At 38.2% G+C, this 23,193-nt stretch overlaps 1 protein-coding gene across 1 annotated transcript; it reads right to left on the minus strand.

The window, feature by feature from the left end:
• Positions 1 to 428: 428 nt before the first annotated feature.
• cabp7b (calcium binding protein 7b) lies at positions 429 to 20,261 on the minus strand (the record flags this gene model as incomplete). The annotated part of the gene is made up of 5 exons (XM_084046763.1): positions 429 to 556; positions 1,602 to 1,749; positions 2,813 to 2,925; positions 3,597 to 3,740; positions 20,153 to 20,261. The coding sequence occupies 5 exons, from the start codon at positions 20,259 to 20,261 to the stop codon at positions 429 to 431; spliced, it is 642 nt and encodes a 213-aa protein (XP_083902889.1).
• Between the last annotated feature and the right edge of the window lie 2,932 nt (positions 20,262 to 23,193).

Consider the following 23,193-nt stretch of genomic DNA (forward strand, 5'->3'; position numbering starts at 1 on the left):
ATAATGATAACACAATGCCTTCTAATAAATGACATACACTGATAACCTTTTCTCTTATATAGCCTTAAGGTACTATCTAATTTCTGAGAAAGATATATTACTGCTGCTATGACAGTACAAGATTTCTATTTTAGATACTTTACAGCCCTTGAATCAAAACGTCCTGTTTCTTTCTTTCTTCTATAATACACCATGCATGTTGGTCCATGTAGATTCGTGTAGACTACATTTATGTGTCCATTTTAGAGGGAACAACTCATAGTGATTGGTCGTTGTCGTGAACCAGCTGAATCTCAGGTCAGACAGGTTGGTAAAACATCTACAACATCTAAAAGCAAAAAGAGCATGATGTTTTGGTTCAGGTTTGCTTTTCAATCTTCCTCCTATCCTCTTGTTACAAGGCTGAAAGTGAATTGAGGCCCTCTTCTTTACTTCATACCTCTGCGCAGCATCTGATTAGCTGCGATGAGCATTACGCTGATGATAAATGCAATGGCGAAGGCACAAATCAGGCTTTTCCGGACACATGTGTGTTTCACCTGTTGTGTTGGGCTTGCTGTGGAGAGATTTAAGGAAATATATCAGCATTGACAGGGCAACATTAGTTAACCACTGAGCCACTTAGCCACTTAACCACAAAATAATTCTAATGTATTTTAAAAATAGCTAAACTAGAAGCTCATAACATGATGTGTTGCGAGCTTGTAGATGTTCAAATTCCATTACATACATTTTAAAAAGAGAAAAAAGAAGCGCTGCAGGGATCAGTCAGTGGCTCTGATAGATAGGTAGATAGATAGGTGCTCTTTGGTGATACAGGTAGGAACATATGAACAAAAAAGGGGTTTCAAAGAAGTACTGCTTTACTCCCAAATGGTGTGGACTGCAGACTTGCAAAGAAAATAAATCCAAGGCACTCCGTCTTTGATGAAAAAAAAATATAGGATTTATTTTGAGCAAGGCAACAAATTATGACCAACGCGTATCGACCTAGAAGGTCTTCATAAGGGTCTGTCTGGAGAGACAGACCCATAATTTCTAGCCTCGCTCAAAATAAATCCTATATTTTCTTTTCATCAAAGACGGAGTGCCTTGGGATTCTTTTCTTTGCAAGTCTGCAGTCCACACCATTTGAGAGTTGAGCAGTACTTCTTGTCCATTATATGTGTGTGTGTATATACGGAGTATACTGTACTGTATATACACACAAACACGCAGGCAGGCAGGCAGGCAGGCAGGCAGGCAGGCACGCACGCACACATACACAATATCTTAATTATATTATATATAAATACATAAATATACAAGCCATATTATCAATATCCACATGGAAATCTGGACTGTTCAGGTCAAGGTATAGATACACACACAAACATGCACGCACGCACTCACTCACTCACTCACTCACTCACTCACTCACTCACTCACTCACACATACACACACACACACACACACACACACACACACACACACACACACACACACACACACACACACACACACACACACACACACACACACACACACACACACACACACACACACACACTATCTTAATTATATTATATATAAATACAGAAAACGTAGATTTAAGACATACTATCAATATCCACATGGAAATCTGGACTGTTCATGTGGCTCTCTTCTGTCATAATGATGTTCTCAATATCTTTCATAGTGAGGTGGTCACAGAAGGTGTCATAAAGCAGCCTCTTCAGTTCATCCACTGTTAATTTCTGCATGTCACACTGAAGAGAACAGAAAACACAGATATAGACCATATCAACCAAGTACAAAATCTGGTATTGCACGTTTTGCCCATTGACTAACAATAAATCAACTACTCTCTACATTACTGTCGATAGTTTTCCAAAGCAGTTGAAAGCGTGGTATGATGGAAAGTCGAGCCGAAAAATAGTAATTATTCAATGTTAATAATATATGAATAACATATGAACTATTAATAATACATATTTGCCATATATAAGCAAATCATTTTACGTCGAGTTTATCACCTTATTAAAGTTGGCAATTACACTTACATTTTACAAATTGTAGGCAATAAAGAATACTGTGACTCATAATAGTCAATAGGGTAAACATCCAATACCACCAGAATGGTCTTAATGCATTTGAACACAGGATGTAAGCTCTCTGAGCTCCCACACCAATTCATGTCTGCAACTACACTATGCAGCAGGTCATGACTCATGACTACATCTTCATTTTCAGCAAACACACTTGTTGAAATAAATTACATTTTGTGAAGTCTGTCTGGTAGAATTGAGTGTGGAAAGTGGTCATAAATTTCTCTTCAACATACCGTTGTTAAACCGTGTTTATTAATTATTGTAATGCTATTGCAGTCTCCCATGGCTATAGAGGAGAACGTTTTTTTCTTAGGGAAACTCAGGAAAGCAATTTAGAATATGATGCATAATGTCATAACCACCCTGGAATTACTCCCTTGCTTGAATGACTGGTTTGCTTCTGTCATGTTTGCATAATAATTTTAATTAGAATGGCTGGGTCATTATCACAAAACAGCATAAAGGCCCTAAAGGAAAATCATCTCACTCAGAAGAAGAAACAGAAAGTCCTAATTAACTGATAATGGAAAGAGCTACACAGTGAAAACCTGAGTTTGTGTAACTCTGATAGTGTAAAAATGGACCCAAGAAGGTCCATCTGTTTGATCGGCACCAGCTTTGGTAAGGGTCCATTTTTGCACTCACTGGGTTAAACTGTCACTCAGGATTTTACTGTGCAGACCTGATTGAAATGAATGTGCTGGAAAGGATGTAATTATACCTTCCAAAACACAGAATCAAAGTCTGCTCCATGGAATTTATCAGGCATTCCAGCAGAAGAGAGTTTTGGCCCAAGCAATGTAACAAATTCTTCAAAGTCAACCTGGCCATCACCTGAACATGCAGGCAGAGATATACACACATTATTGCATGACTTGGATACTGGAGAACAGTTTTACTTTACACAGATACAGTACACAGGGTTCACACATTTTTTTCTAGTTTGGGAGGGGAGGGGGGGGGGGGGTGGACGGAGACAGACATTTATTTACTTTGCCCAAAATAGAAGACGGAGACGGACATTTATTTACTTTGCCCAAAATAGGGATGCCAGGGTTAATGTGGTTAAGTTAATTTTGTATTAAATTGTTAAATTGTGGTATTATCAAATATAAACAAAATCACACATCAGACAGTTTACATTACCCTAAAGGAAATGTATTTAATTCAGTCTCACCAGAAGTAAGGATAAAATATATCCCCACCGATGATGAAGAGGGGATCAAAACAGAGTCATGGATCTCTGAACCAGTGAACCGCATGTACAACATCACATCACACGCTCGCTCAAGCTTTTAGATCTGCTATTTTCAAAAGAAATAGCCTTTTTATTTTATTTACAATATTTATCTATTTCAAAATGTTTGCGTATCATGACATGGCCAAAATAGGGACGCCAGGGTGAAAGTGGTTAAAGTCATGAACTCTGTGCTGTGTGCATGTGTGAGTGCAAAATACATGTGATTGCTGAGTCTGGAAAAACTTGTGAGAAAAGACAGCCTCACCATCCATGTCAAGTCTTTGGATAATGACCTCCAGCTCCACCTCATTGGGCATGTAGCCCAGTGAGCGCATGGCCACCCCCAACTCCTGCTTTGAGATGAAGCCATTCCCATCCCGATCAAACACTTTGAATGCCTCACGGATCTCTGTGGAAAGATGCAATAACTCTGGTAGGAGAGCAGTAGAAGCAGACAGTATAATAACCTTTGGGAAATACTCTGTAAACATATTGCCATTAGGCCGCTTGCAGTCGAGAATTCTGTTTGAAATGCTAAAAAGTGCAGTTGCACATCAAAGGCACAGAACCTCAGTTTGATGTAGATAGGGATACTCAAAAAAGTTCCTCTATGTCAACTTCAGCAGTATCTTGTTTTTCATATTATGCTACTACTATTCTTATTATTAGATCTGACAGATTATTCTGTTCTGATCTAACTAAAGCCTTGCTTGCACTCTAGAATCGTTTAAATTGATAATGTGTAGAATACTGGATTTAAAATTGGCGTTTAAACTCACATGATCATACATTATAATATTAAAATACCAATGCCGATTTAAGATATATTTGTAGAATCCACAGAAGCAAAGATTTGAGTTACAAATGTTCACTTTAAAAAATATATACATTCAAAGATCTGCACAAATTTTCACGATTTTTCAAAAAATACCCAAAGAAATCTGAAAATGACACAGATGCGTTCCCGGTCTTAGTTAAAGAATTTACATATATAAGACACTGTAATGATTTAATGTTTAGGTCAGTTACATTTTATTATAGTACCAAATAACAAGTTTCTCAAGACACGTTACGTATAGAGCAGAGATCGATGTTATTCCTCCCCACCCCAGACAAGCACCCTTTAGTGATGGTGGAAAGACAAACCCATAGAACCAGGCTCTAGGGTGGGTAGCCATTGGCCAGCAGGTCAAACTTATGCTTATGCTACAGTATATTATTTATTTCCTTCAAACACTTCCCAGATATTGTTTCTGTTAAACATAATATAATAATATGCTTAAACATATTATAAGCTGCTCAAGGTCAGAATCAAACAAAATATGTGTACAACATTATATCCATTACACTTCATGTTAATACCTTTTCAGTACTAATCGTTTTTGGCAACTTGACAGTAATGTTATGTTATTTTATTAAAATGATTTAGGTTAAGTTAACAAAAATGTGATAGTTGTAGATTGTGAACACACCAAGATGTCTTGTCCTTACTAACTAATGGTCAGCTGATGGAATTGATCTGCACCTGCATGAGAGGAAAAACTCTCCTTACCATAATGCATTAAGGATTCTTATACATCTTTTTATTATGCCTCTTTCCCATCAAAATTAGCCCATATATGCTAGTTTTGTAAACATGGGGAAACCTGCAAAAAAAAAATATATATAAATAGGCGATTGACTCCTTTCACTCTGCCAGTAGATGAATATCTTCCTGTTTTTGTTGTGTCATATTAGACCCAGATCATTATGGGGCACACTCACTACAGGAGTGACATCCGCCATTACAAATAAAAGGATGACTGCCATCTTGACATCTTATCAATCGTGATGTTCTTTTAGCAGAAATGAGTGAGTTAAGTCAAATAAGTGTGTTTGTGAGGTGCCTGCAAGTCTCTCTCTCACACACACACACACACACACACACACACACACACACACACACACACACACACACACACACACACACACACACACACACACACACACACACACACACACACACACACACACACACACACACACACACACACACACACACATTCTGCCTCACTCTACTTTTCTCTCCCTCTGTGTATGCTGCTGCCCAAAAAGAGATTACCATTCGCAAAGATATTTTACGGCCAAATGTGGGTGAAATGGTCTCCTTTCCCAATGATCTCTGCCGCCAATTCAAAATAGTGAATTGGATGATCAGGCCCCACTCATGCCTGACTATCACCAATCAGACACAGAACCTAAAAGCTCAAGCTCAATGTATGGACGATAAAGGTCTGTTCTTATACTCTTTCATTTGATGGAGCCCTCTGAAGTCTGGAAGTCTCATTGTTTAAGCAATATCAAATAAATCATCCATGCTGTTCATGGTGAACATATAGAGTTGGCTATCAGAAAATACTTTTAGTTGTGCATCCTGAATAGATGTGTTATCAGAATATCACATTCTTGGGATTTACTGTATTGCTTGCGATATTGTCACAGTCTACCTCCCTATCTCTGGTCTCATCATATACTTCCCACCTGTCTATCAGATGTCACCTTATCGCTTCCCAACCTGTCCTCCTGATATTGTTCCCTATTCAGCGTAATCATCCCCCCCATTGTTTATTCAACATGTACAGGTATATATTACAGTGAATTTGAGAAATCAGTGGTTTTGCTAAATCGCTGTCGGGTTAGTGAATTTCAGAAAAAAGGGAGGAGGAGTGTTTATTTTGTTGGTTGTAACAAGGCAGGCATGCCCTGGCTGTATCGTAATCTCATAACCTACTTATTGGAGCAGGTGGTTCCTCCGTGACATTTACTGTTGCATAGCAGCCCTCTTGTCTTTTATTTTTTGCAGTTACACCTCCAGAAACCTTGTGTGTTCCCATCTGAAAGGACAGTCGCTGCCTGACGCACCTAAAACCTCTGTGTGCAGGCACCTCAGAAGCAGTGCTTAGAAAGGACTCTACACAGGAGTCAAACTGTGTTGAGTTCCGGGCATACGCTTTTTGTGCCTTATCTGTAGCATCCAGCTTTGGATATCTCAAGCACTGCAGCCAAGACATTGTGCCGATTGTTCTTCCCACGGTCTATATGATTTCAGATTTGTATAAGCCAGGGTCCCCACGGTCATGAAATTCCTGGAAATATTTTGAAATAAAAAAATAAAAAATCCAGTACTGGAAAAGGTTTGAAATTGATCAAACATCATCAAAGGTCCTGGAATTTATCAAGGGTCCTGGAAAAATATTTGGCTATGCATTGTTTTTGGCTATTGATTTTGTTAAAACAAAACATTTTCATAAACATGAATAATATTACACGAAATATGTAACATAAGTAGTTTTTCGCCGAACGGGCTGTGTGACGGCAGCCTAATGTATGTCTCAAACTTTATTTTTGCTACACTGCCTATCTTTGGGCATTCTACATAGGAGTAAGAGACACATTATTGCGCCGAATGATTGTTATATAGGCCTGGAAATTGGGCTAAATATTCTGGAAAAGTTTTGGAAAAGTTTTGGAAATTCATTGCTAAAAATGTGTGGGGACCCTGATAAGCACAATAGCACAAAGGGGATAGGTGAACAGGATGTCTTGGGCTCCAGTCTCCCCAGTCTCCCCTCTCTTATGGACCTCCAGGCCCAGGAGCACTTCATCCATTTTCAACCTATCTTCATATAATTGGTCCTTAATTGGTCATTATTGCACCATTTCTGTGTCTCAGAGGAGGGCTGTGGACAGTTCAGAAACCTGCCTACAAGTGACATCATCGGTAGGCAGGTTTGTTCATTTCAAACAAGATTTCAAACATAGATTCTATTTGCTATCTTTACAGTAAGAGAAAGGCTTCAAATCCCCATCGATGATGTCATTGGTACAGTAGGCATGTTTCTGAACTGTCCAGACAGCCTACCTATGATATGACACACGGTGCGAATAGACAGAAATGGTGCCATCTTATAATGAGCATTGAGCATTAGTGATGATTAATTACACTATATGAAGATACGACTGAAAATGGGTGTAGTGCTCCTTAAGGGTCCCTGTCCCTAGTCTTATCTTGCATAATGTTTTCCCATTCATTCTTTGACCAGAATGCTATCACAAGAAAGTCTTTCATTCGCATTTTCTTTTCATTTTTTACAGACCGAAACAAAATAAACATGCCCATTTTATGAATTTTGCAATTATTCAATGTCAAATATTGACCAACAATTCCATGACAAGTTATCAATAGTGTTCAATAGAATAATGGTACCAAATGTTTTCTGGAAAGCAGACTGGCTTACAGATGTTTGTTTATTCTTCATTATTGATGTGTGTTTATCTTCAGCACACTCGCACAGAGCTGTTTGCTTTGGAGTGTTTGATCTGCTGTCAGGTTAGCACCTTTGTCTTACATTCATCATCTCAAAGCAACGTCACAGTGAATCCTCCTCCCTCTCCTCCCTTACTTCTTACATGTCCATGTTTTATTTGTGTCTGTCAGACATCCAATTAGATTTAACAGAGATGAGATCACACTGACCTGGCAATTTCTAAGCTCTGCTTGCTACAGATTGAAAAACTAAGAGAAATGACCTCCCTATTGTTTGTCACTGACCAAAGAGTAAGATTGAACATTTTTGTGTTCCATTTACATGTTGCATCAACTCCTATTTTCTTACTTATGATGACATGTTCTTTGGTTGACTGTGGAAAAAGCTTCTCTTAGTGTCGTGGGTAATGGAATAGACTCCAGTGTTATTTGCAATGTATTATGCTCTCATCCTTTTAGACTATTGGTTATGGTTTAATTAGTGTCCTATCTTCAATGTCCTTTTGAGCCCCACCACTATTATGCTACAATGACAGAATCATTGTAGCATAATGGTGGTGGTGAGTAGCTAGAGCATCAATCTTAAACTACAGCTTGGTTTTGTTTTTGTTTAGTATATATATATGTATGCATTTAGTTGATGTAGTTTAAGTAATTCAAAAAATCTAATAACTTAAACACCAACATTAAAAAAATAAAAGGTTTTCTTGGCTTCTATGGGTTTCATTTGAACCTTTATGCCTTGTCTAGGACTTACACAAAACGTTATTTACCAAACAACGTTTCAGTCCTTGTACACCTTCATGAAGACATGAAGGTCTAAGGACCGAAACGATGTTTGGTAAACAACATTATTGCAGGTTCTAGACAGCGCGCGAGACCTTTCTCATTGTGTGCATTTGGACCTTCTTTTTGTCCTACACACCTTTCGTCAACATCTTAGGTGATTTAAATTCTTTACCGTTATGCCGTAAAATTATAAATAAAATCTGTTCTAAAACTGAGCACCAATCTGTAAATGTACAATGCTGTGACATTATCGTGTTTCTTTTTTGAGAATAAAAGCCTCATTCTTCTAAGATGTTTCAACTATTGTCCCAAGGTGAGAGCATACACACTACAGCATAGATACAGTACCCTCCTATGCACATAATGGGCAAACAATTATGCAACCTTTATTTTTGCTCTATTCTATTCATTCATTTCATTAAAGAAAGACAATGTGATGAATTGTATAGTGTATGCAGTTTTTTAAAGCAGGCTCCTGATAACTGTCTGCAAAGAAAAATGCTGCCATTTCCATTTTTTGACTCATTTCCTTTATCTGTCTGACATCATCTAGACTGCAAAATCTTGAGTGTGAATTTAACTCTGAGAGTGTACAAATCTAACTCAATGGACCCATATGGTCACATTTGAACATAAATGAACACTGAGGGTTTTTATTGTGTAGGCCATTTTCCATCTCACGACTTTGTTCTTGAGGTAAAGGTTATAAAATCCCCGGAATAAAGCTGGAGCTGGAGAAAACAATTATTCTTACACCCAGTCAAAATTTAGGGTACACTACACACGACATGCACAGCACACAGAGATTACACTTTGAATTGTTCAGCTTCTCTTAGGTCAAAAAGATGCCTGTTCATCAATCACCCTATCCCTCTTGACTGCCCATGAATTTACTGCCTTCCTTTGAAAGCCAGTGAGGTGCCTTTGTATTATACATTATATTACAGGATAAATGTCAACACCGGGTATCAACTCACATGTTATCCATGGCCTAAAAATGAAACCGTGGATTGCGTGTAAAAAAATCCATTCAAAACTTTGTAAAATTATGGCTTGTGATCAACAAGGATACGTGTAACAATTAATGAAGGAGTCCATTCAATTAATTGGCTCATACAGTATAAGGTGCGGGAGGCAATGTACATATCTCCAGTTGGACAAATCAAATAACTGTCTAGGTCAGTCTGAAGTAGAATATAAAGCATTGTGATGCGCTGAAACCCTGATAACACACTTGGAAGGCGATATATACACAGAAAACCTAAAGGCCCATTTTTACACTCTGAGTTAAACTAAAGGTCCTTTCACACGGCAAGCGGCCAACGCGCCTATGTAATTCATCTTCAATGAGAGGCGGGCGATTATTTGGGACGCGCGGAGAAGGGGCGGTGAGGCGAGCGGGCGCAGTCCCGTGAAATCTTCGCGCGCGTGGCAAGAGCTGGATTGTGGTGAGCTTTGTTTTCTCCGCACCGCGCAGGAGGACAAAACGACAATGATCGCGGCACGATGCCCGCTGATCCGAGCGGTAACGCCCGCGTGAACCGCTTGCCGTGTGTTACGACCTTAACTCTGTAGTTGCTAATGTGTGATTTATCACTTACACTGCTCTCTGGGTGGAGGCAGGTTAGTCACTCAGTGGGTAAAGATTCCATTACTGAGCTCAGTCCTTAACTGCTCAAAGGATGCCAGAAATATTTCTGTCTGAATGGGATATGTGGAAAAATCCTAATTCATTATGCACTCTTATTCTTCTGACTCAAGCTTATCACATTGTAATATATTAGTCAAACAGAAGATTATCCCTAAAACGCCATTTGCATCATATGTGATACATTCAGTCTGAGCCCTCTAGGTCATCAATATGATAAATACTTAAATACTACTGAAAACCCCATTGTATGTGATTTGCTACATGTCTTCTGCCCCCTGGTGGATACCTGTGCTCTGCATGCCTTTTGAGGGCTTTAGATGGGATGATCCAAGATGGCTGCCTGTACTTAGTGCCCTGCATATTGTTTTGAAGGGACATCATTTCTAATTTTGGAGAAGTTATGGTGAAATGAACAGTTATGTTGTTACTTATTTTAAAATGTTATATCTTATTTTATTGAAAATCGCTCAGGAATGTTTGTATCAAATATGATACAGCAGGTCTATGAGTAACGCAGCTGTAAACCCCTCAGTTGACATTATATTTTTTTGTTTTTGGCCGAATGAAACCTGATCTTTTTGATAATCAGCTATGGCCTAGACGTGGCTAAGTGAAAACTAAAGGGTATAGGGAGGACAAATATTTTGTAAAGTCCACTGATGCCTGAACAAGGACAGAAACTGTATTGTTGTTACATACCACGATGCAGTCTAAAAAGGTTTCTGTTTGGAAAAGAAAATAAACCAAACCCTTTGAAAAGCTCCAAAATGATATGAAAAGGGTGTGATTTTGTTTAAAAAAAATATATATATACATGTTATCAATAAATTGCTAATACCCAATGTATCAAAAACTATACAAAACATATATCCCATATATGACCAATTTATTATTATTTAATTTCTTTACATCTTGGCAAAAAGAACCCATATTTCAAAGTGGAATTTTCTGTATATTATTTCTTAGGGTGGGCTTACAGGGTTACATGGAACTATTCTAAAAGTCAATGAACATGATCTTACCAAAGTCAATGACAGAACAAGTTTAGAACCAAAGATAGAAAAGTTAAAAGATAAGTTGTACCAAATCTCCTTACATGTGTTTCAATTGTACAATGCTACAGCAAACCCACTATTTGAAAGTGAACCTTGCCGCAAGCTTTGCATACAAAGTGGTGGATGATCTACATGCCACTACAATGCCTGATGACTGGGGAATTCTCCAGCATGCTGTGATCTATAAATACTGTTCAGCGTTCACAGCCTCTGTCAGTGACGTAGTGAGAAATGGGGACAGAAAATCAGATGGATGTCACTGCCAGGAAGTCAATGTTCTATGCTACAGTCACAAGTCTTATCTATTTCAACACATTTACCATAACAACATCTGGCTGTTTACGATTCCTGGCATTGCTTTATCAGTTGTGGTTTGCTTGAAGAAATCATATGGGATTATCAGGTGGACTGTATGTCAGGTGTGTGTGTGTGTGTGTGTGTGTGTGTGTGTGTGTGTGTGTGTGTGTGTGTGTGTGTGTGTGTGTGTGTGTGTGTGTGTGTGTGTGTGTGTGTTTATGGAACATACTCAGAATTCATATTTTGATTAAATCTATAAGTAATATAATAATGATAATTTAGTCCCTACTTCTTTGGGATATATATGTGAAATTTGTCCTCTGCATTTATCAATCCTAACTATTGCAGCAGTGGGGGCTATTAATACTGGGGAAAATACTATAAAGGGTTAGAAAAAATATGCATTCATCAATGTCTGGTTGATATGCTGAATTAGTGTAGTCAAATAAGGTTAAAAAGAATCAGAATAATCTGGCAGTGAATCATGTAGTCTATACGAAAATTCTGTTCTATGATACCAATTACTAGCAATAACTCATGATGGTTTGAGTGTCCCCTGTGTTCCGTTCCCTTCAATGGCTTCCGTTTGCTTCCTGCACCCAGTATAAAACACTGGTGTTAGTGTACAAGGCAACCAAAGGCCCATACTTGGTCAGAATTTGGTCAAAATGTATTGAGAGGATAGCCCCTTGAGATGCAGCATCTCATTTTAGAGGGGGTCCTATGCACATACGTAGAACATTACATACAATACAAGTACACAATACACACATGCACAGATACAATTAGCTTGCTCACCCTCTCACCCCCACACCCCCAGCCCTCAACTCATTTTAAACAAAGACATCGAGAATACAGTACTATGACCTGTATCAAAGTCAGAAATAAACGTAAGTGCAAGCAGGGTTAAAAGCATGAACAGATAGTTTTGAGATGTGAATACAAGAAAGTCCTGAAGCGGCCAAGAGAGGTAACAGATCTGAGAGAAAGAGGAAGATTGTTCCAGTCAAATGGAGCTTTGTAGTGGAATGACCTGCGTCCAACTTCAGAAAATATTCTTTTGGGAACAGTAAAATAGGGATGTTGTGTATTTCTTGGGTATGGCGATGTATATGGTTCCAGAGACTGTTTCAAGTAAGAAGGACAGTTAAAGTGAACACATTTAAAAATGAATAGGTACCAGTAAAGTTGCCTTCTTGCCTTAGGCTGCAGCCAATCAAGCGAACTATACGAACAGTGGTGTGTTCTGTATGGACACCTCAGTACAACTCTACATAGGGAGTTATATAATATATTGAGAGGTTTGAGACATACAGTACCTCCAAGACATGATCCAACCTACAACCCTTCCCGTGCTCACTTGGATCAGTGGTTCTCAACCTTTTCTGGCCGCGACACCATAAAATAATCAGATTTGAACTGGGGACCCCCCACCCTGACAAGCACTTGTAATTGTAGGAGTTGAGGCATTACATTTAGTTTGACTCGGTTCCACAGATAGTAATTGTGAAAATAACCGATCTACGTTGTGAGCTTGTAGATCAGCTATTTTCAAAATGTTTTGCCTCTTTCTTATATTATTTGACAATATGGTCAATGTTTGACCAGTTATATAGTCTAGTTTGTTGATTACTTTTGATGCAGGTCTTTTTTCATTTCATTTCTTCTTCTTTTTTGGTATTAAAAATGTAAATGATTCACTTTACTGTCATGTGCGCATTGTGCGGACCCCCCTGGGGGTCCTCACCCACAGTCTGAGAACCACTGACTAACACAGGAATGCTGTCTGAGCCTTCCGTAAATCACCCTGGGCAATGCTCCACACGTCCTAGACTCTTCTCCCTACTGGCTCCCAAACTGGAATAAACTCCCCATGATTGCAGTCAGAACTCACTCCCACTTTTCCACCGTAGTCTGAAGACTCCACCTCACCCCCTAGCACGTCTCTCTCCTTGTAATGCCTTCTGGTTCGATTGATGCTAGTTTACTATGCAGATATACGGTATATCGTGTTCACTTGATCTCATGTTTTGGTACTTAGATTTGTTCTTTCTGACCACAAATGGTATGCATGTTCTTTAAATAGCATGTTGTTTAAACAGACCTGGCATCCTATAGTTTCTATGAGGCACTCTCTGGTTCTCTCTGCAACTCTATATGACTATTACCTTGTTTACTAGATAGAGTTCATTCTTACTCTGCTTATCCCGATCACACTTGCACTTCCTCTGGATAAGAGTGTCTGCTAAATGCATAAATTGTAATTGTCTGTATTAGTCAATATACGGATTATGCAATAATGATGGTTAATGAGGGTGATAATAATCATGGTTATGGTCATAGCTTTTGTTAGCTTTAGAAAGATGAGGTTTTGTTAGCTGAATATATTCACCCAATGTAATTAAAATGTATGAAACCATGTGTGTGGAATAAATCAAAACAGCATCTGCTATTGCTTTCCAATACCAAAGATAAAGCTAAATTTAAGTTTGATTTGATGTCCATGGAGCATGGGGCTTTCTTTATAAAAGGTGTCTTTCTTGGCTCTTTATCAATTTCTTGCAGTTAATAGAAACAATAATTAAAACAAATCAATCACTGAGATGCTATATTTAATTCCATAGTTCTCTTGAAATCAAATATCCCAGTTCTGCAATAAAAAAAAACACTTCTCATACCCAGTTTGAGGCTAAACTGAGTTGTTAGAGCTTTAAAATACTTTTTAGTGGCGAAAACAGCACCTGCACACTTGGATCTGTACAAAGGTTGTTTAAAGCAATGCAAGTTTGCAAGCCATCACTGCAACTTCAGCACTTAATTACCCACATATTAATGACCGGTTATGTGCCCAATGGCAACACATTAGAACACTTTTACTCCTTTTTCAAAGATCCATTTCCCTGAGAACCTTAGGGTATTCTAACCATGCATGCTTCCAGATGGTTCAAGCATAAATTAAAACTGTCTGAACTTATCAGCACAGAGGGAGAGCCCAGAGTCAGCTGAAGAGCTAACAGCAAGCCTACAGGAGAAGCCAAAAATATGAGTTTTGTTAAGACAGAAGGAGCTCAACAGTGATTTTAGTTGCCAAGCAAAACCACAGGATTAAAGTTGATCCAGTCTGGCAGTCACTTCACAAATTTCAGAAACCCTCGTATTCACTCTGTTCTCAAACCTCGTAAATGATCTCATTAGGCAGTGAACACTGTAGATGCCATATGTCCTCAACACCAAACTCTTGGGGTGCCTGCTGGCCTGACGGTCCAGGCGCACATCATAGGCTGGTAAACCGGCCTGACAGCGCGTTGCGGGCTCAACTCCCGATTCCGACAACCTTTGCTGAGTGTCACCCCCCCATCTCGCTCTCCATTTCCTGTCAGCCTACTTTCCTATCAATAAAGGCAGAAAAGGCCCCCCAAACAAGTATCTTAAAAAAAAACACCAAACTCTTGGCTATAAGCAGTAATCCATCAACCCTTAAACACTCTTCCGATACTTCTGAGAACACAGTTTGCCAGACATTAGTCGATATCAGAGATATCCGCCTACCGACACGTCTGGTGACATATAAAACAGTCCTTCATAATGGGACAGTCAGTCAGTGATATTATTTGTTCATCATCTGGCTATGTGAAACTAGCCAGACATTAATTTACTGCGGCTTTCCCCATCACTGAGGAACACACAAGTACTTTAAACTCTTACAAAGATAAAACTGCAGGAAAGCTGCAGGAATTAACAAGGCCATAAGACACTGAATAAACCAGGTGACTGGGTTCTCATCTATGTCATCTGTCACTCTGTGGCCCCAAGCAAAGGCTCAACCTGCCTCAAATTGTCCATGTGCCCAAGGAAGACAAAAGAGAGGATTACCTCTGTTATTGACCGCAGGCAATGACATCACAGACATAATGAAGACCTTTGACCCACTGGCACAATCCCTTCTATCTGGGAACGCATCTGTGTTATTTTAAGATTTCTTTGGCTATTAAATACCAGATATACAAGCTCATAGCGTGGCGCCGAGTGCCGCCCTATGAGCTGATAGATCTGCTATTTTTGAAAAATCGTGAACATTTGTGCAAATCTTTGAATGTATATATATTTTTTAAGTGAACATTTTTAACTAAAATCTTTGCTTCTTGCTTCAAATATTTTGAGATGGGGGTCTGCCTAAATATATTTTGGGGGTCCTTGACAGGAAAAGTTTGAGCACTGTATGATATGGAAACAGTTTTTTCAGAAAACTGTTGGGATTTAGAAGACATTTGTAGAATCGTATCTCAGGTCTTAATGGGTTAAAAAAAACATGTCAAGTATTAGGGTGGCAGTGGCTCAGGAGGTACTGCGGCTGCGCTTGGGAATCATAAGATTCTGGGTTCGATCCCAGACTCCCCCTGGGTTTGTGTCAAAGTGTCCTCCTTGAGCAAGACACTGAACCCCTGACTGCTCCCAATGAGCAGGTCGGTGCCTTGCATGGATCCCCCACTGTCGGTGTGTGAATGAGTTAATGTAATGCACATTGTAAAGTGCTGTAGATAAAAGGTGCCATATAAATACTTCATTTACCAGTTAAGTAAATCAGTCAGAAGATGTTGGTCAGACATACTTGCTGCATTGTGTCCTTGAACATCTGGACACCTCATGCTTCTATACCACTATCCTGTTTCTAGATTTCAGCTCTATTTTCTCCACCTCTCTACTAGATCCTATAATTTCTCTGTATCTGCTCCAAGTATGCCTGTTGATGAGCATGCGCAATGTGTGAGTGGATAACTGATAGGTAGTTTGTTAACCTGGGTCCCTTTGTTGTACTCACCACCACGACAAGGGACATTTGTCGGCTCACCCCCTGGCCCTGAGGCAGATTCTGCAAATGTCTTCTAAATCCTAATTGTTTTCTGAAACACTTATATTGCTATAATATCAGTGGTTCTCAAACTTTTTCATGTCAAGGACCCCCAAAATGATATGTATTTGGCCACGGACCCCGATCTCAAAATATTTAGTTCCAGGGAGCAAAGATTTGAGTTACAAATCTTTGCTTTAAAATATATTTATATATTCAAAGATTTGCCAAAATGTTCATGATTTTTCAAAAATAGCAGATCTACAAGCTTGTATATCTGCAATCTAAAATGACAGATGCTTTCCCGGTCTTAATGGGTTAACAATGAAGCAGATCTAATTCACATTGGAGGTTGTACATCACAAAGTGTTATGTTGCACCATGTTCCGTTATATTGACACCTTATGTCAGTGTAAATGATTAATTGACAGAAATCTAACTTTTGTGATTTTGTCCAATGACTGTTATGTAGATGACATCACTGTGACAACCTACAAAGTGTTTCAGAATGCTTGAATCCATCAGATGACTTAAATATTCTGATCGGATCAAAAAAGCAAATCACACCATCTTTTTCTAGTTTACTGTTCTGTTTTCTTTTTTCTTTGACTGGTGACGATAAAACAGCACTGTGGCTGTAGTTTAATTGCATAAACAGTCATATGGTGCCACAAGATATTCTGCTGATCCGAAATGATAGGTAGACCTTATTAATGGTGATTCAAGAATGTTTTTAACGCAACCAGCAGATGGCATTGGTCTGCATTTTCCCTTGATATTCCTCTGACTCCTCTACTCTCAGAACACTAAACAGTACACTAACTTAACTGTTTCCTCTGCCACCTGCCCATGAATTAGCTTAAGTTTCTGGATGTTATCACAATGGTGGGCATCATATCTGAAAACTATCACAGTGTGCCACCAACAACCTGACACTACACAAAGTTAAGAGTGTTAGAATGTAGATTGATTGATCAACAACTCAATTGTGTTGACAACTGAGTAATTGATTCGTCGTTGTCACGTTGAAGTTCCTTGGATACATAATGATCAAAAAACAATAACAAAAGGAGTATGAGAACATCCTCTAATTATTCAGAAAACCCTAGCAAAGTACTGTATGTTCTTTCTGCAGCACTGGTGAAGCTTGCTATCTCATAACTAATCCCTAGGCCTATCCAGTTGGTCAATCACTGAAAGCATACTCTCATCTTCCATAATAAGCTGGTACCTGTATTAATTATATTGACCGATACTGACTGAATATAAGTGTTTACTATGCAGGGTCTCTCAATACAATAACTAAAAGATTAAAGTTTAAGAGTAGATTAAAGATTAAAACTAATCAACTTCATAATACTCTTCACTATCAATATTTTCTCCATAAAGATGTCAACAAAATCTGGATCTAAATAACAAAAGGTTTGGTCTATATATAATAATTTTACAGAGTGGCAAGACTTCAAACTCAATTTGTATTAGGGTTGGAATAGCCGTCCCTGGTTCTGGTGACTGATATTGTCCTACTAATGTGAGAGGGGGCCATGTTTTGTCCAATTCCTTTTTTTTTTGTGATTTTCTTTTTTTATTAGGGAAAAGATTAAAAATGAAATTAATTACATTTTTGTGTGTTTTCAATAAGTCTAACGTTAAAATGTTTGAAATTCAATGGGTTTATAGGAGGGAGGTAAGTCTGATAAAACGAATATAAAATATTGAATCAAACAATTAAACTGTCTGGGGTGCACTCAAAAGCCCAAGTAGGTGTAAAAATTACCCCAGAGGTGTTTTAAAGGGAAATACCACTTTAAGTACAGTATGAATAACTGTTTTTCTGAAAAGTTATGTTCAACATAATTTGAACATTTATGTGAGACCTGAGAGAAAAATATCAGATTATAATCAAGGTACCAGCTTCTGGTCCAGAGTGCAAGTTTTATACACTGTAGTCCTATAGACATGATAACAGTACAGTAGGCTACCCAGCGAACTGCACAGACCAGTGAAAGCCCAAGATTTACTCAAGTAGGGCCTACATACGCATGTAGAATGTTTCTGAACAGGGGCAGCGACATAAACGTTACTGAGGTGACCTTATATGGATTCTCACTGATTCGAATGTCAAAACTGGATGGCTTCAGAAGAGTAAACAGTTAATATGCAGGTACTCTAGCAGACTCAAATGCAGCCAGTAGAGGACCCTTGTTGCTGTGGTGTGAATTCCAATATGTTAGTGTGTAGAGAAGCACTGATTAAAGGGGCTCAGCAACACTTCCCTGTTTAAAAACATATTTTGTTTTAAATATGAATATTGTTGGCTTTCAATTTTGTAAGAATTCCATTAGTCTCTGGCCATTTGACATGAATCCTGCTGCTTATCCATAGTCAACCATTCAATTAGACCTAGATTCATGTTTTTATTGGAGATAATGGATCTTCAATGCCAAATGAATGGCACTGAACAATTATAGAGGCCATTTGCGGACCTAGGCGACCTTCAAAGGGAAGGAAGAAAAATGGAATCTTCTCATTTATTTGACATGGTCTGCTCCTGCGCCTGATAATGTCTTCATATTTTGTGAGGTATATGTGTAGAAAATATTGCAATAGTATGTTAATAGGTTACTTGACATACAGTGAACTTTTAGACATGTAAATGTTACAATGCATGACTCTCATCTTTTTAAACAAAAGTTGAAAGTATAGCAAATGTATTTTCATTATGACTCAAGATTAATTTGATCACCTCATTTGGGAATTTTTAATCACTCGTTTTAAAGAAGCCTCAGATTAGGCACAATTCAAATTCTGGATTGTCACATTGTTCCATAATGACAGCATTTCTCCCTGAATCTTCAAACGTTTCTCTTGTCAACCACATCTAATATTCTTTAGATAAAACAAATTAAATGGTGTCATGTGTATTGTGTACACATATAGCCAGGAATCAAAGTATAATGTGTCAAATGTTTTCAATTCAATTGAGGTTTGCAAAATGTTATGATGAATGTTTAAATGACTAATAGGCTAATCTATATATATGCAGAAGGGAAATATTAATCTCTTACAGTAGACCTACATATGAATGAGAGATTCCTTTGATTTTAGACTTTAGCCTATAGGCTTTATGATTTAGGCAAGGTTATCAATTAAAGAGAGTAGGCTGCCTGTCTTCTCAATGTTACCTTAATGATTTTCAAAGCCAATGAACAAAATATAAATGATGTGTAATATTAATTATATATTGTCTGTTCTCTCCCAAAGGTGTTTAAACAACATTTCACTTCCATCCACTAATAACTGCATAACCATGTTATCAAGTGGCTGCTGACTGTAGGTTAATGAAAGAACAATGCTTAATGCTCCAAGGTCCTGGCATATTGATTGCAGTCTGCTCTTGACTAACAGGTGCGCGACCACAATTAGGCTCATATTTTCCCCACAAAAACGTCTACTCGTGTGTGGGTACAGTAGGCCACTGTTTCTCAAACAGTGGGTCGGGACCCATTTGTGGATCGCGGACAATTTTTGGGGGGTCACGAGCAAACACCCCTTTATTTTTTTGTTTCATAGCCTACATCTCGATTTAATTATTATTATTTCTAAATATTTTTTTATTTTCCCAAAAGATTCGCAAAAATGCAAAAAAAAATGTCATGGATTATAAAGAGATTATATGATTTTTGAACAAATAAATATAGAAATCTAATAAATCCCATAAATTAGAAAACAAATGTTTAAGAAGTAGTGAGAATAGCCGATCTGCTATTTTCACTAGCTTGGGTCCTCGCGGCAGACATCAAATTTCTCTTTTGGGTCTCGTCGTCTCGAGCTAAAAAGTTTGGGAACCAACCAGTGCAGTAGGTTTACTCACCTTCTACCTCATCTTCTGGTAGGACAACTGGGGGCCGGTATGTGAGGACATCTGGAATAGTGCACAGTCCCTTGTACATGAACCTGGTGGTCACAGCACGCACTGGCATCTCTGCGAGGGAAACCCAACAAGAGTGTCCAGATCTTCATACATACAGCTCCCCGAGTTCTGTGGTCGACTTTTACCTACAAGTCCTTCTTGTTGGTCAAATCTCTAACGATCGCATAAGGGATTTTCCCCAACGTTGAATTGTTGACTGGCTTGTATTTTGCTTCACTTTAATAGGTTACAAATATTGGTGAAACCACCGTGAACCTACCTGACAACTAACAAAATAATAGGCTGCTGCATGGCTCAATATCTGATTAATTGCTGTTTGATTGAACTCTAACTTTTTTACTTTTTTATCCCTAAAATTGCACTTTCAAAGCTGTAGCCAATTACTCATGATGATGATACAGATGCTACTTCGCCAGCGCTCGTATAAGCCTTTTACAAATTACTTGAACAAAATATCTATCCTATATAGACTATAAAGAAAGAAAAATATCTTGTTTGCAAAAATCCTTGCACCCTTGAGAGTGATATCTCCCCCTTTTGATCCTAATTGGATCCTTGCTAATTAAATCATCTATTTCCGACACAGTCTTCTGTCTGTTTCACTTTTCTTTCCCGTTTCTACATCTTCTCTTATCAGAACGCGCCAGAAAAACCGAACCTTATAATTCAACTCGAAAAAAAAAATAGAGGTCTGCTGACTGATTCTCTTCTGTTACAAAAAAGAAAAGAAAAGACAAATCGTTTATCAATATTATCGTGTTGGCTAGAGCAGGTTTTTCTTCAAGGGGATCTTCGTTTCCCCTCTCATGAAATCTCAGTGCAGGTAGAGTTCCAGCCGTCTGCTCAGTTTAGTCTAGCTACTGTCTCATTTTTGGCACTGCCTGCCTGCGCGCTTCCAAAGCAACACGCTCTCCTCCAATATGCATCCCCCCATGTGTGTGTATGGGGGGATGCATTGCACGCACACACACACACACACACACACACACACACACACACACACACACACACACACACACACACACAGAGACGCACGCACGCACGCACGCAGGCACACACACACACACACACACACACACACACACACACACACACACACACACACACACACACACACACACACACACACACACACACACACACACACACACACACACACACACACACACAGCGGTGGAAAAATTACTCAAACAAGTATCAATACTGCAATATAGAAATACTGTAGGAAATTAAATTCAAAACGTACTTCAGTAAAAGTACAAAAGTATTGGTATATCAAATGTACTTAAAGTAACAAAAGTAGAAAGTAGCCTACTCATTATGCAGAATGTCCCATTTCAAATGTATAAAAAATCTTTTGAAAATAGCAGATCGGCTATTTTCAAATAGCCAAAGTCTAATGTATGTTTTGTAATAATAATCAAAATCTATAAAGTAACAGTTTCAAATAATTGTAGTGGATTAAAAGTACAATAATTGCCCCTGAGATGTAGTGGAGTAGAAGTAAAAGTACATAAAATTGGAAATGCTCCAGTAGAGTAAAAATACCTCAAAATTGTACTTAAGTACAGTACTTGAGTAAATTTACTTAGTTACTTTACACCACATGCACATGCACATGCACATGCACATGCACATGCACATGCACATGCACATGCACATGCACGCACGCATGCGCTCACACACACACACACACACACACACACACACACACACACACACACACACACACACACACACACACACACACACACACACACACACACACACACACACACACACACACACCACTACAAAACTGCCAGAGCTGACATTGTCTCTATTAATCATTGAGAGAAATAGGATGGGGTATTTCCTAAGTGAAACGTAATGTGTGATTCTTTTTTTCCTTTACTATACTATTTACGTCTAATTTACGTTTGAATTCGCATCATTGCCAACTCAAGCATCTAGTCAAGATGGCTTATAAAACATTAGGCATTAAATGATGGTCCTGGCCTACAATTAGTGAAAATAAACATTGTCACTGTATCAGCCAAATGCTTCATTGCTTTTTGCTTTATCTTTTCAATCAATAAACTGAAAACAATATGAAAAGTCAGGTCGACATTAAACATGGTAAAACAATCAATTTGCTTATAAATTACTCAGAACAAAAAGGATGTATGTCAGTGAGTATAGCTATCAACTGATAAAAAATGCTGCTATTGCCAGTAGCTGCCAGGATTTCTACTCTGAAATATTGTATCCTTCTATTATTCAATTGATATAGTGGGGTGCCAGGACACTCAGTCATTTCAAATTCATGTGAAAGTTAATTTTTCACTTGTAATTTGTAGATAATGGTCTATAGAACAATTTGGCTCGAAGATATATGAGCCAGATTGAAAAAAAAATATTGTTTTTGCCCCATTTCCAAAATGGCCAAAATCGGAATTATGATGTTTTGATCAATTTCTTAATTTTCCCACAATTGCTGTGTAATATTATTTTTTATTGTTATATCACGTCAATACTGTGTGAGGAATCAACTGGAGTTAAAATATTGATGTTTTGAATATTCTGGTATGGAAAAAAATTAAGATGGCTGTCATTTACATCAAATTAATTCAAATTACACCTAACTTCTATTAGGCCTGGACAGTCAGTCATTTCAAGTTGTTGCGAAAGTTTAGTTTTCATTTCTAATTTGAAGATAAGGGTCTATAGAACAATTTTAGTTTGAGTGTCAAGAAACCAGATTGAAATGTTTTTGTTTTTTTTACCCATTTTCCAAAATGGCAACAATCGAAATTAGTCTACATGTAGGTCAGATTTCCAAAAATCTTAACCATGAAGGCAAATTGTGTTAATTTATGGCATACATGATTTTAGGGGTACTGGATCCAAATCTTCTGTATGCCCAGCTCAGAAATGGTTCAGAAATGGTTGATAATGGCTCAAAATTGACCATTTAAAGATGGTGGCCACCACTATGCTGA

The sequence above is a fragment of the Gymnoscopelus microlampas genome (assembly GCF_963454915.1).
Source record: "Gymnoscopelus microlampas genome assembly, chromosome: 21".
NCBI classification, from domain to species: Eukaryota; Metazoa; Chordata; class Actinopteri; order Myctophiformes; family Myctophidae; genus Gymnoscopelus; species Gymnoscopelus microlampas.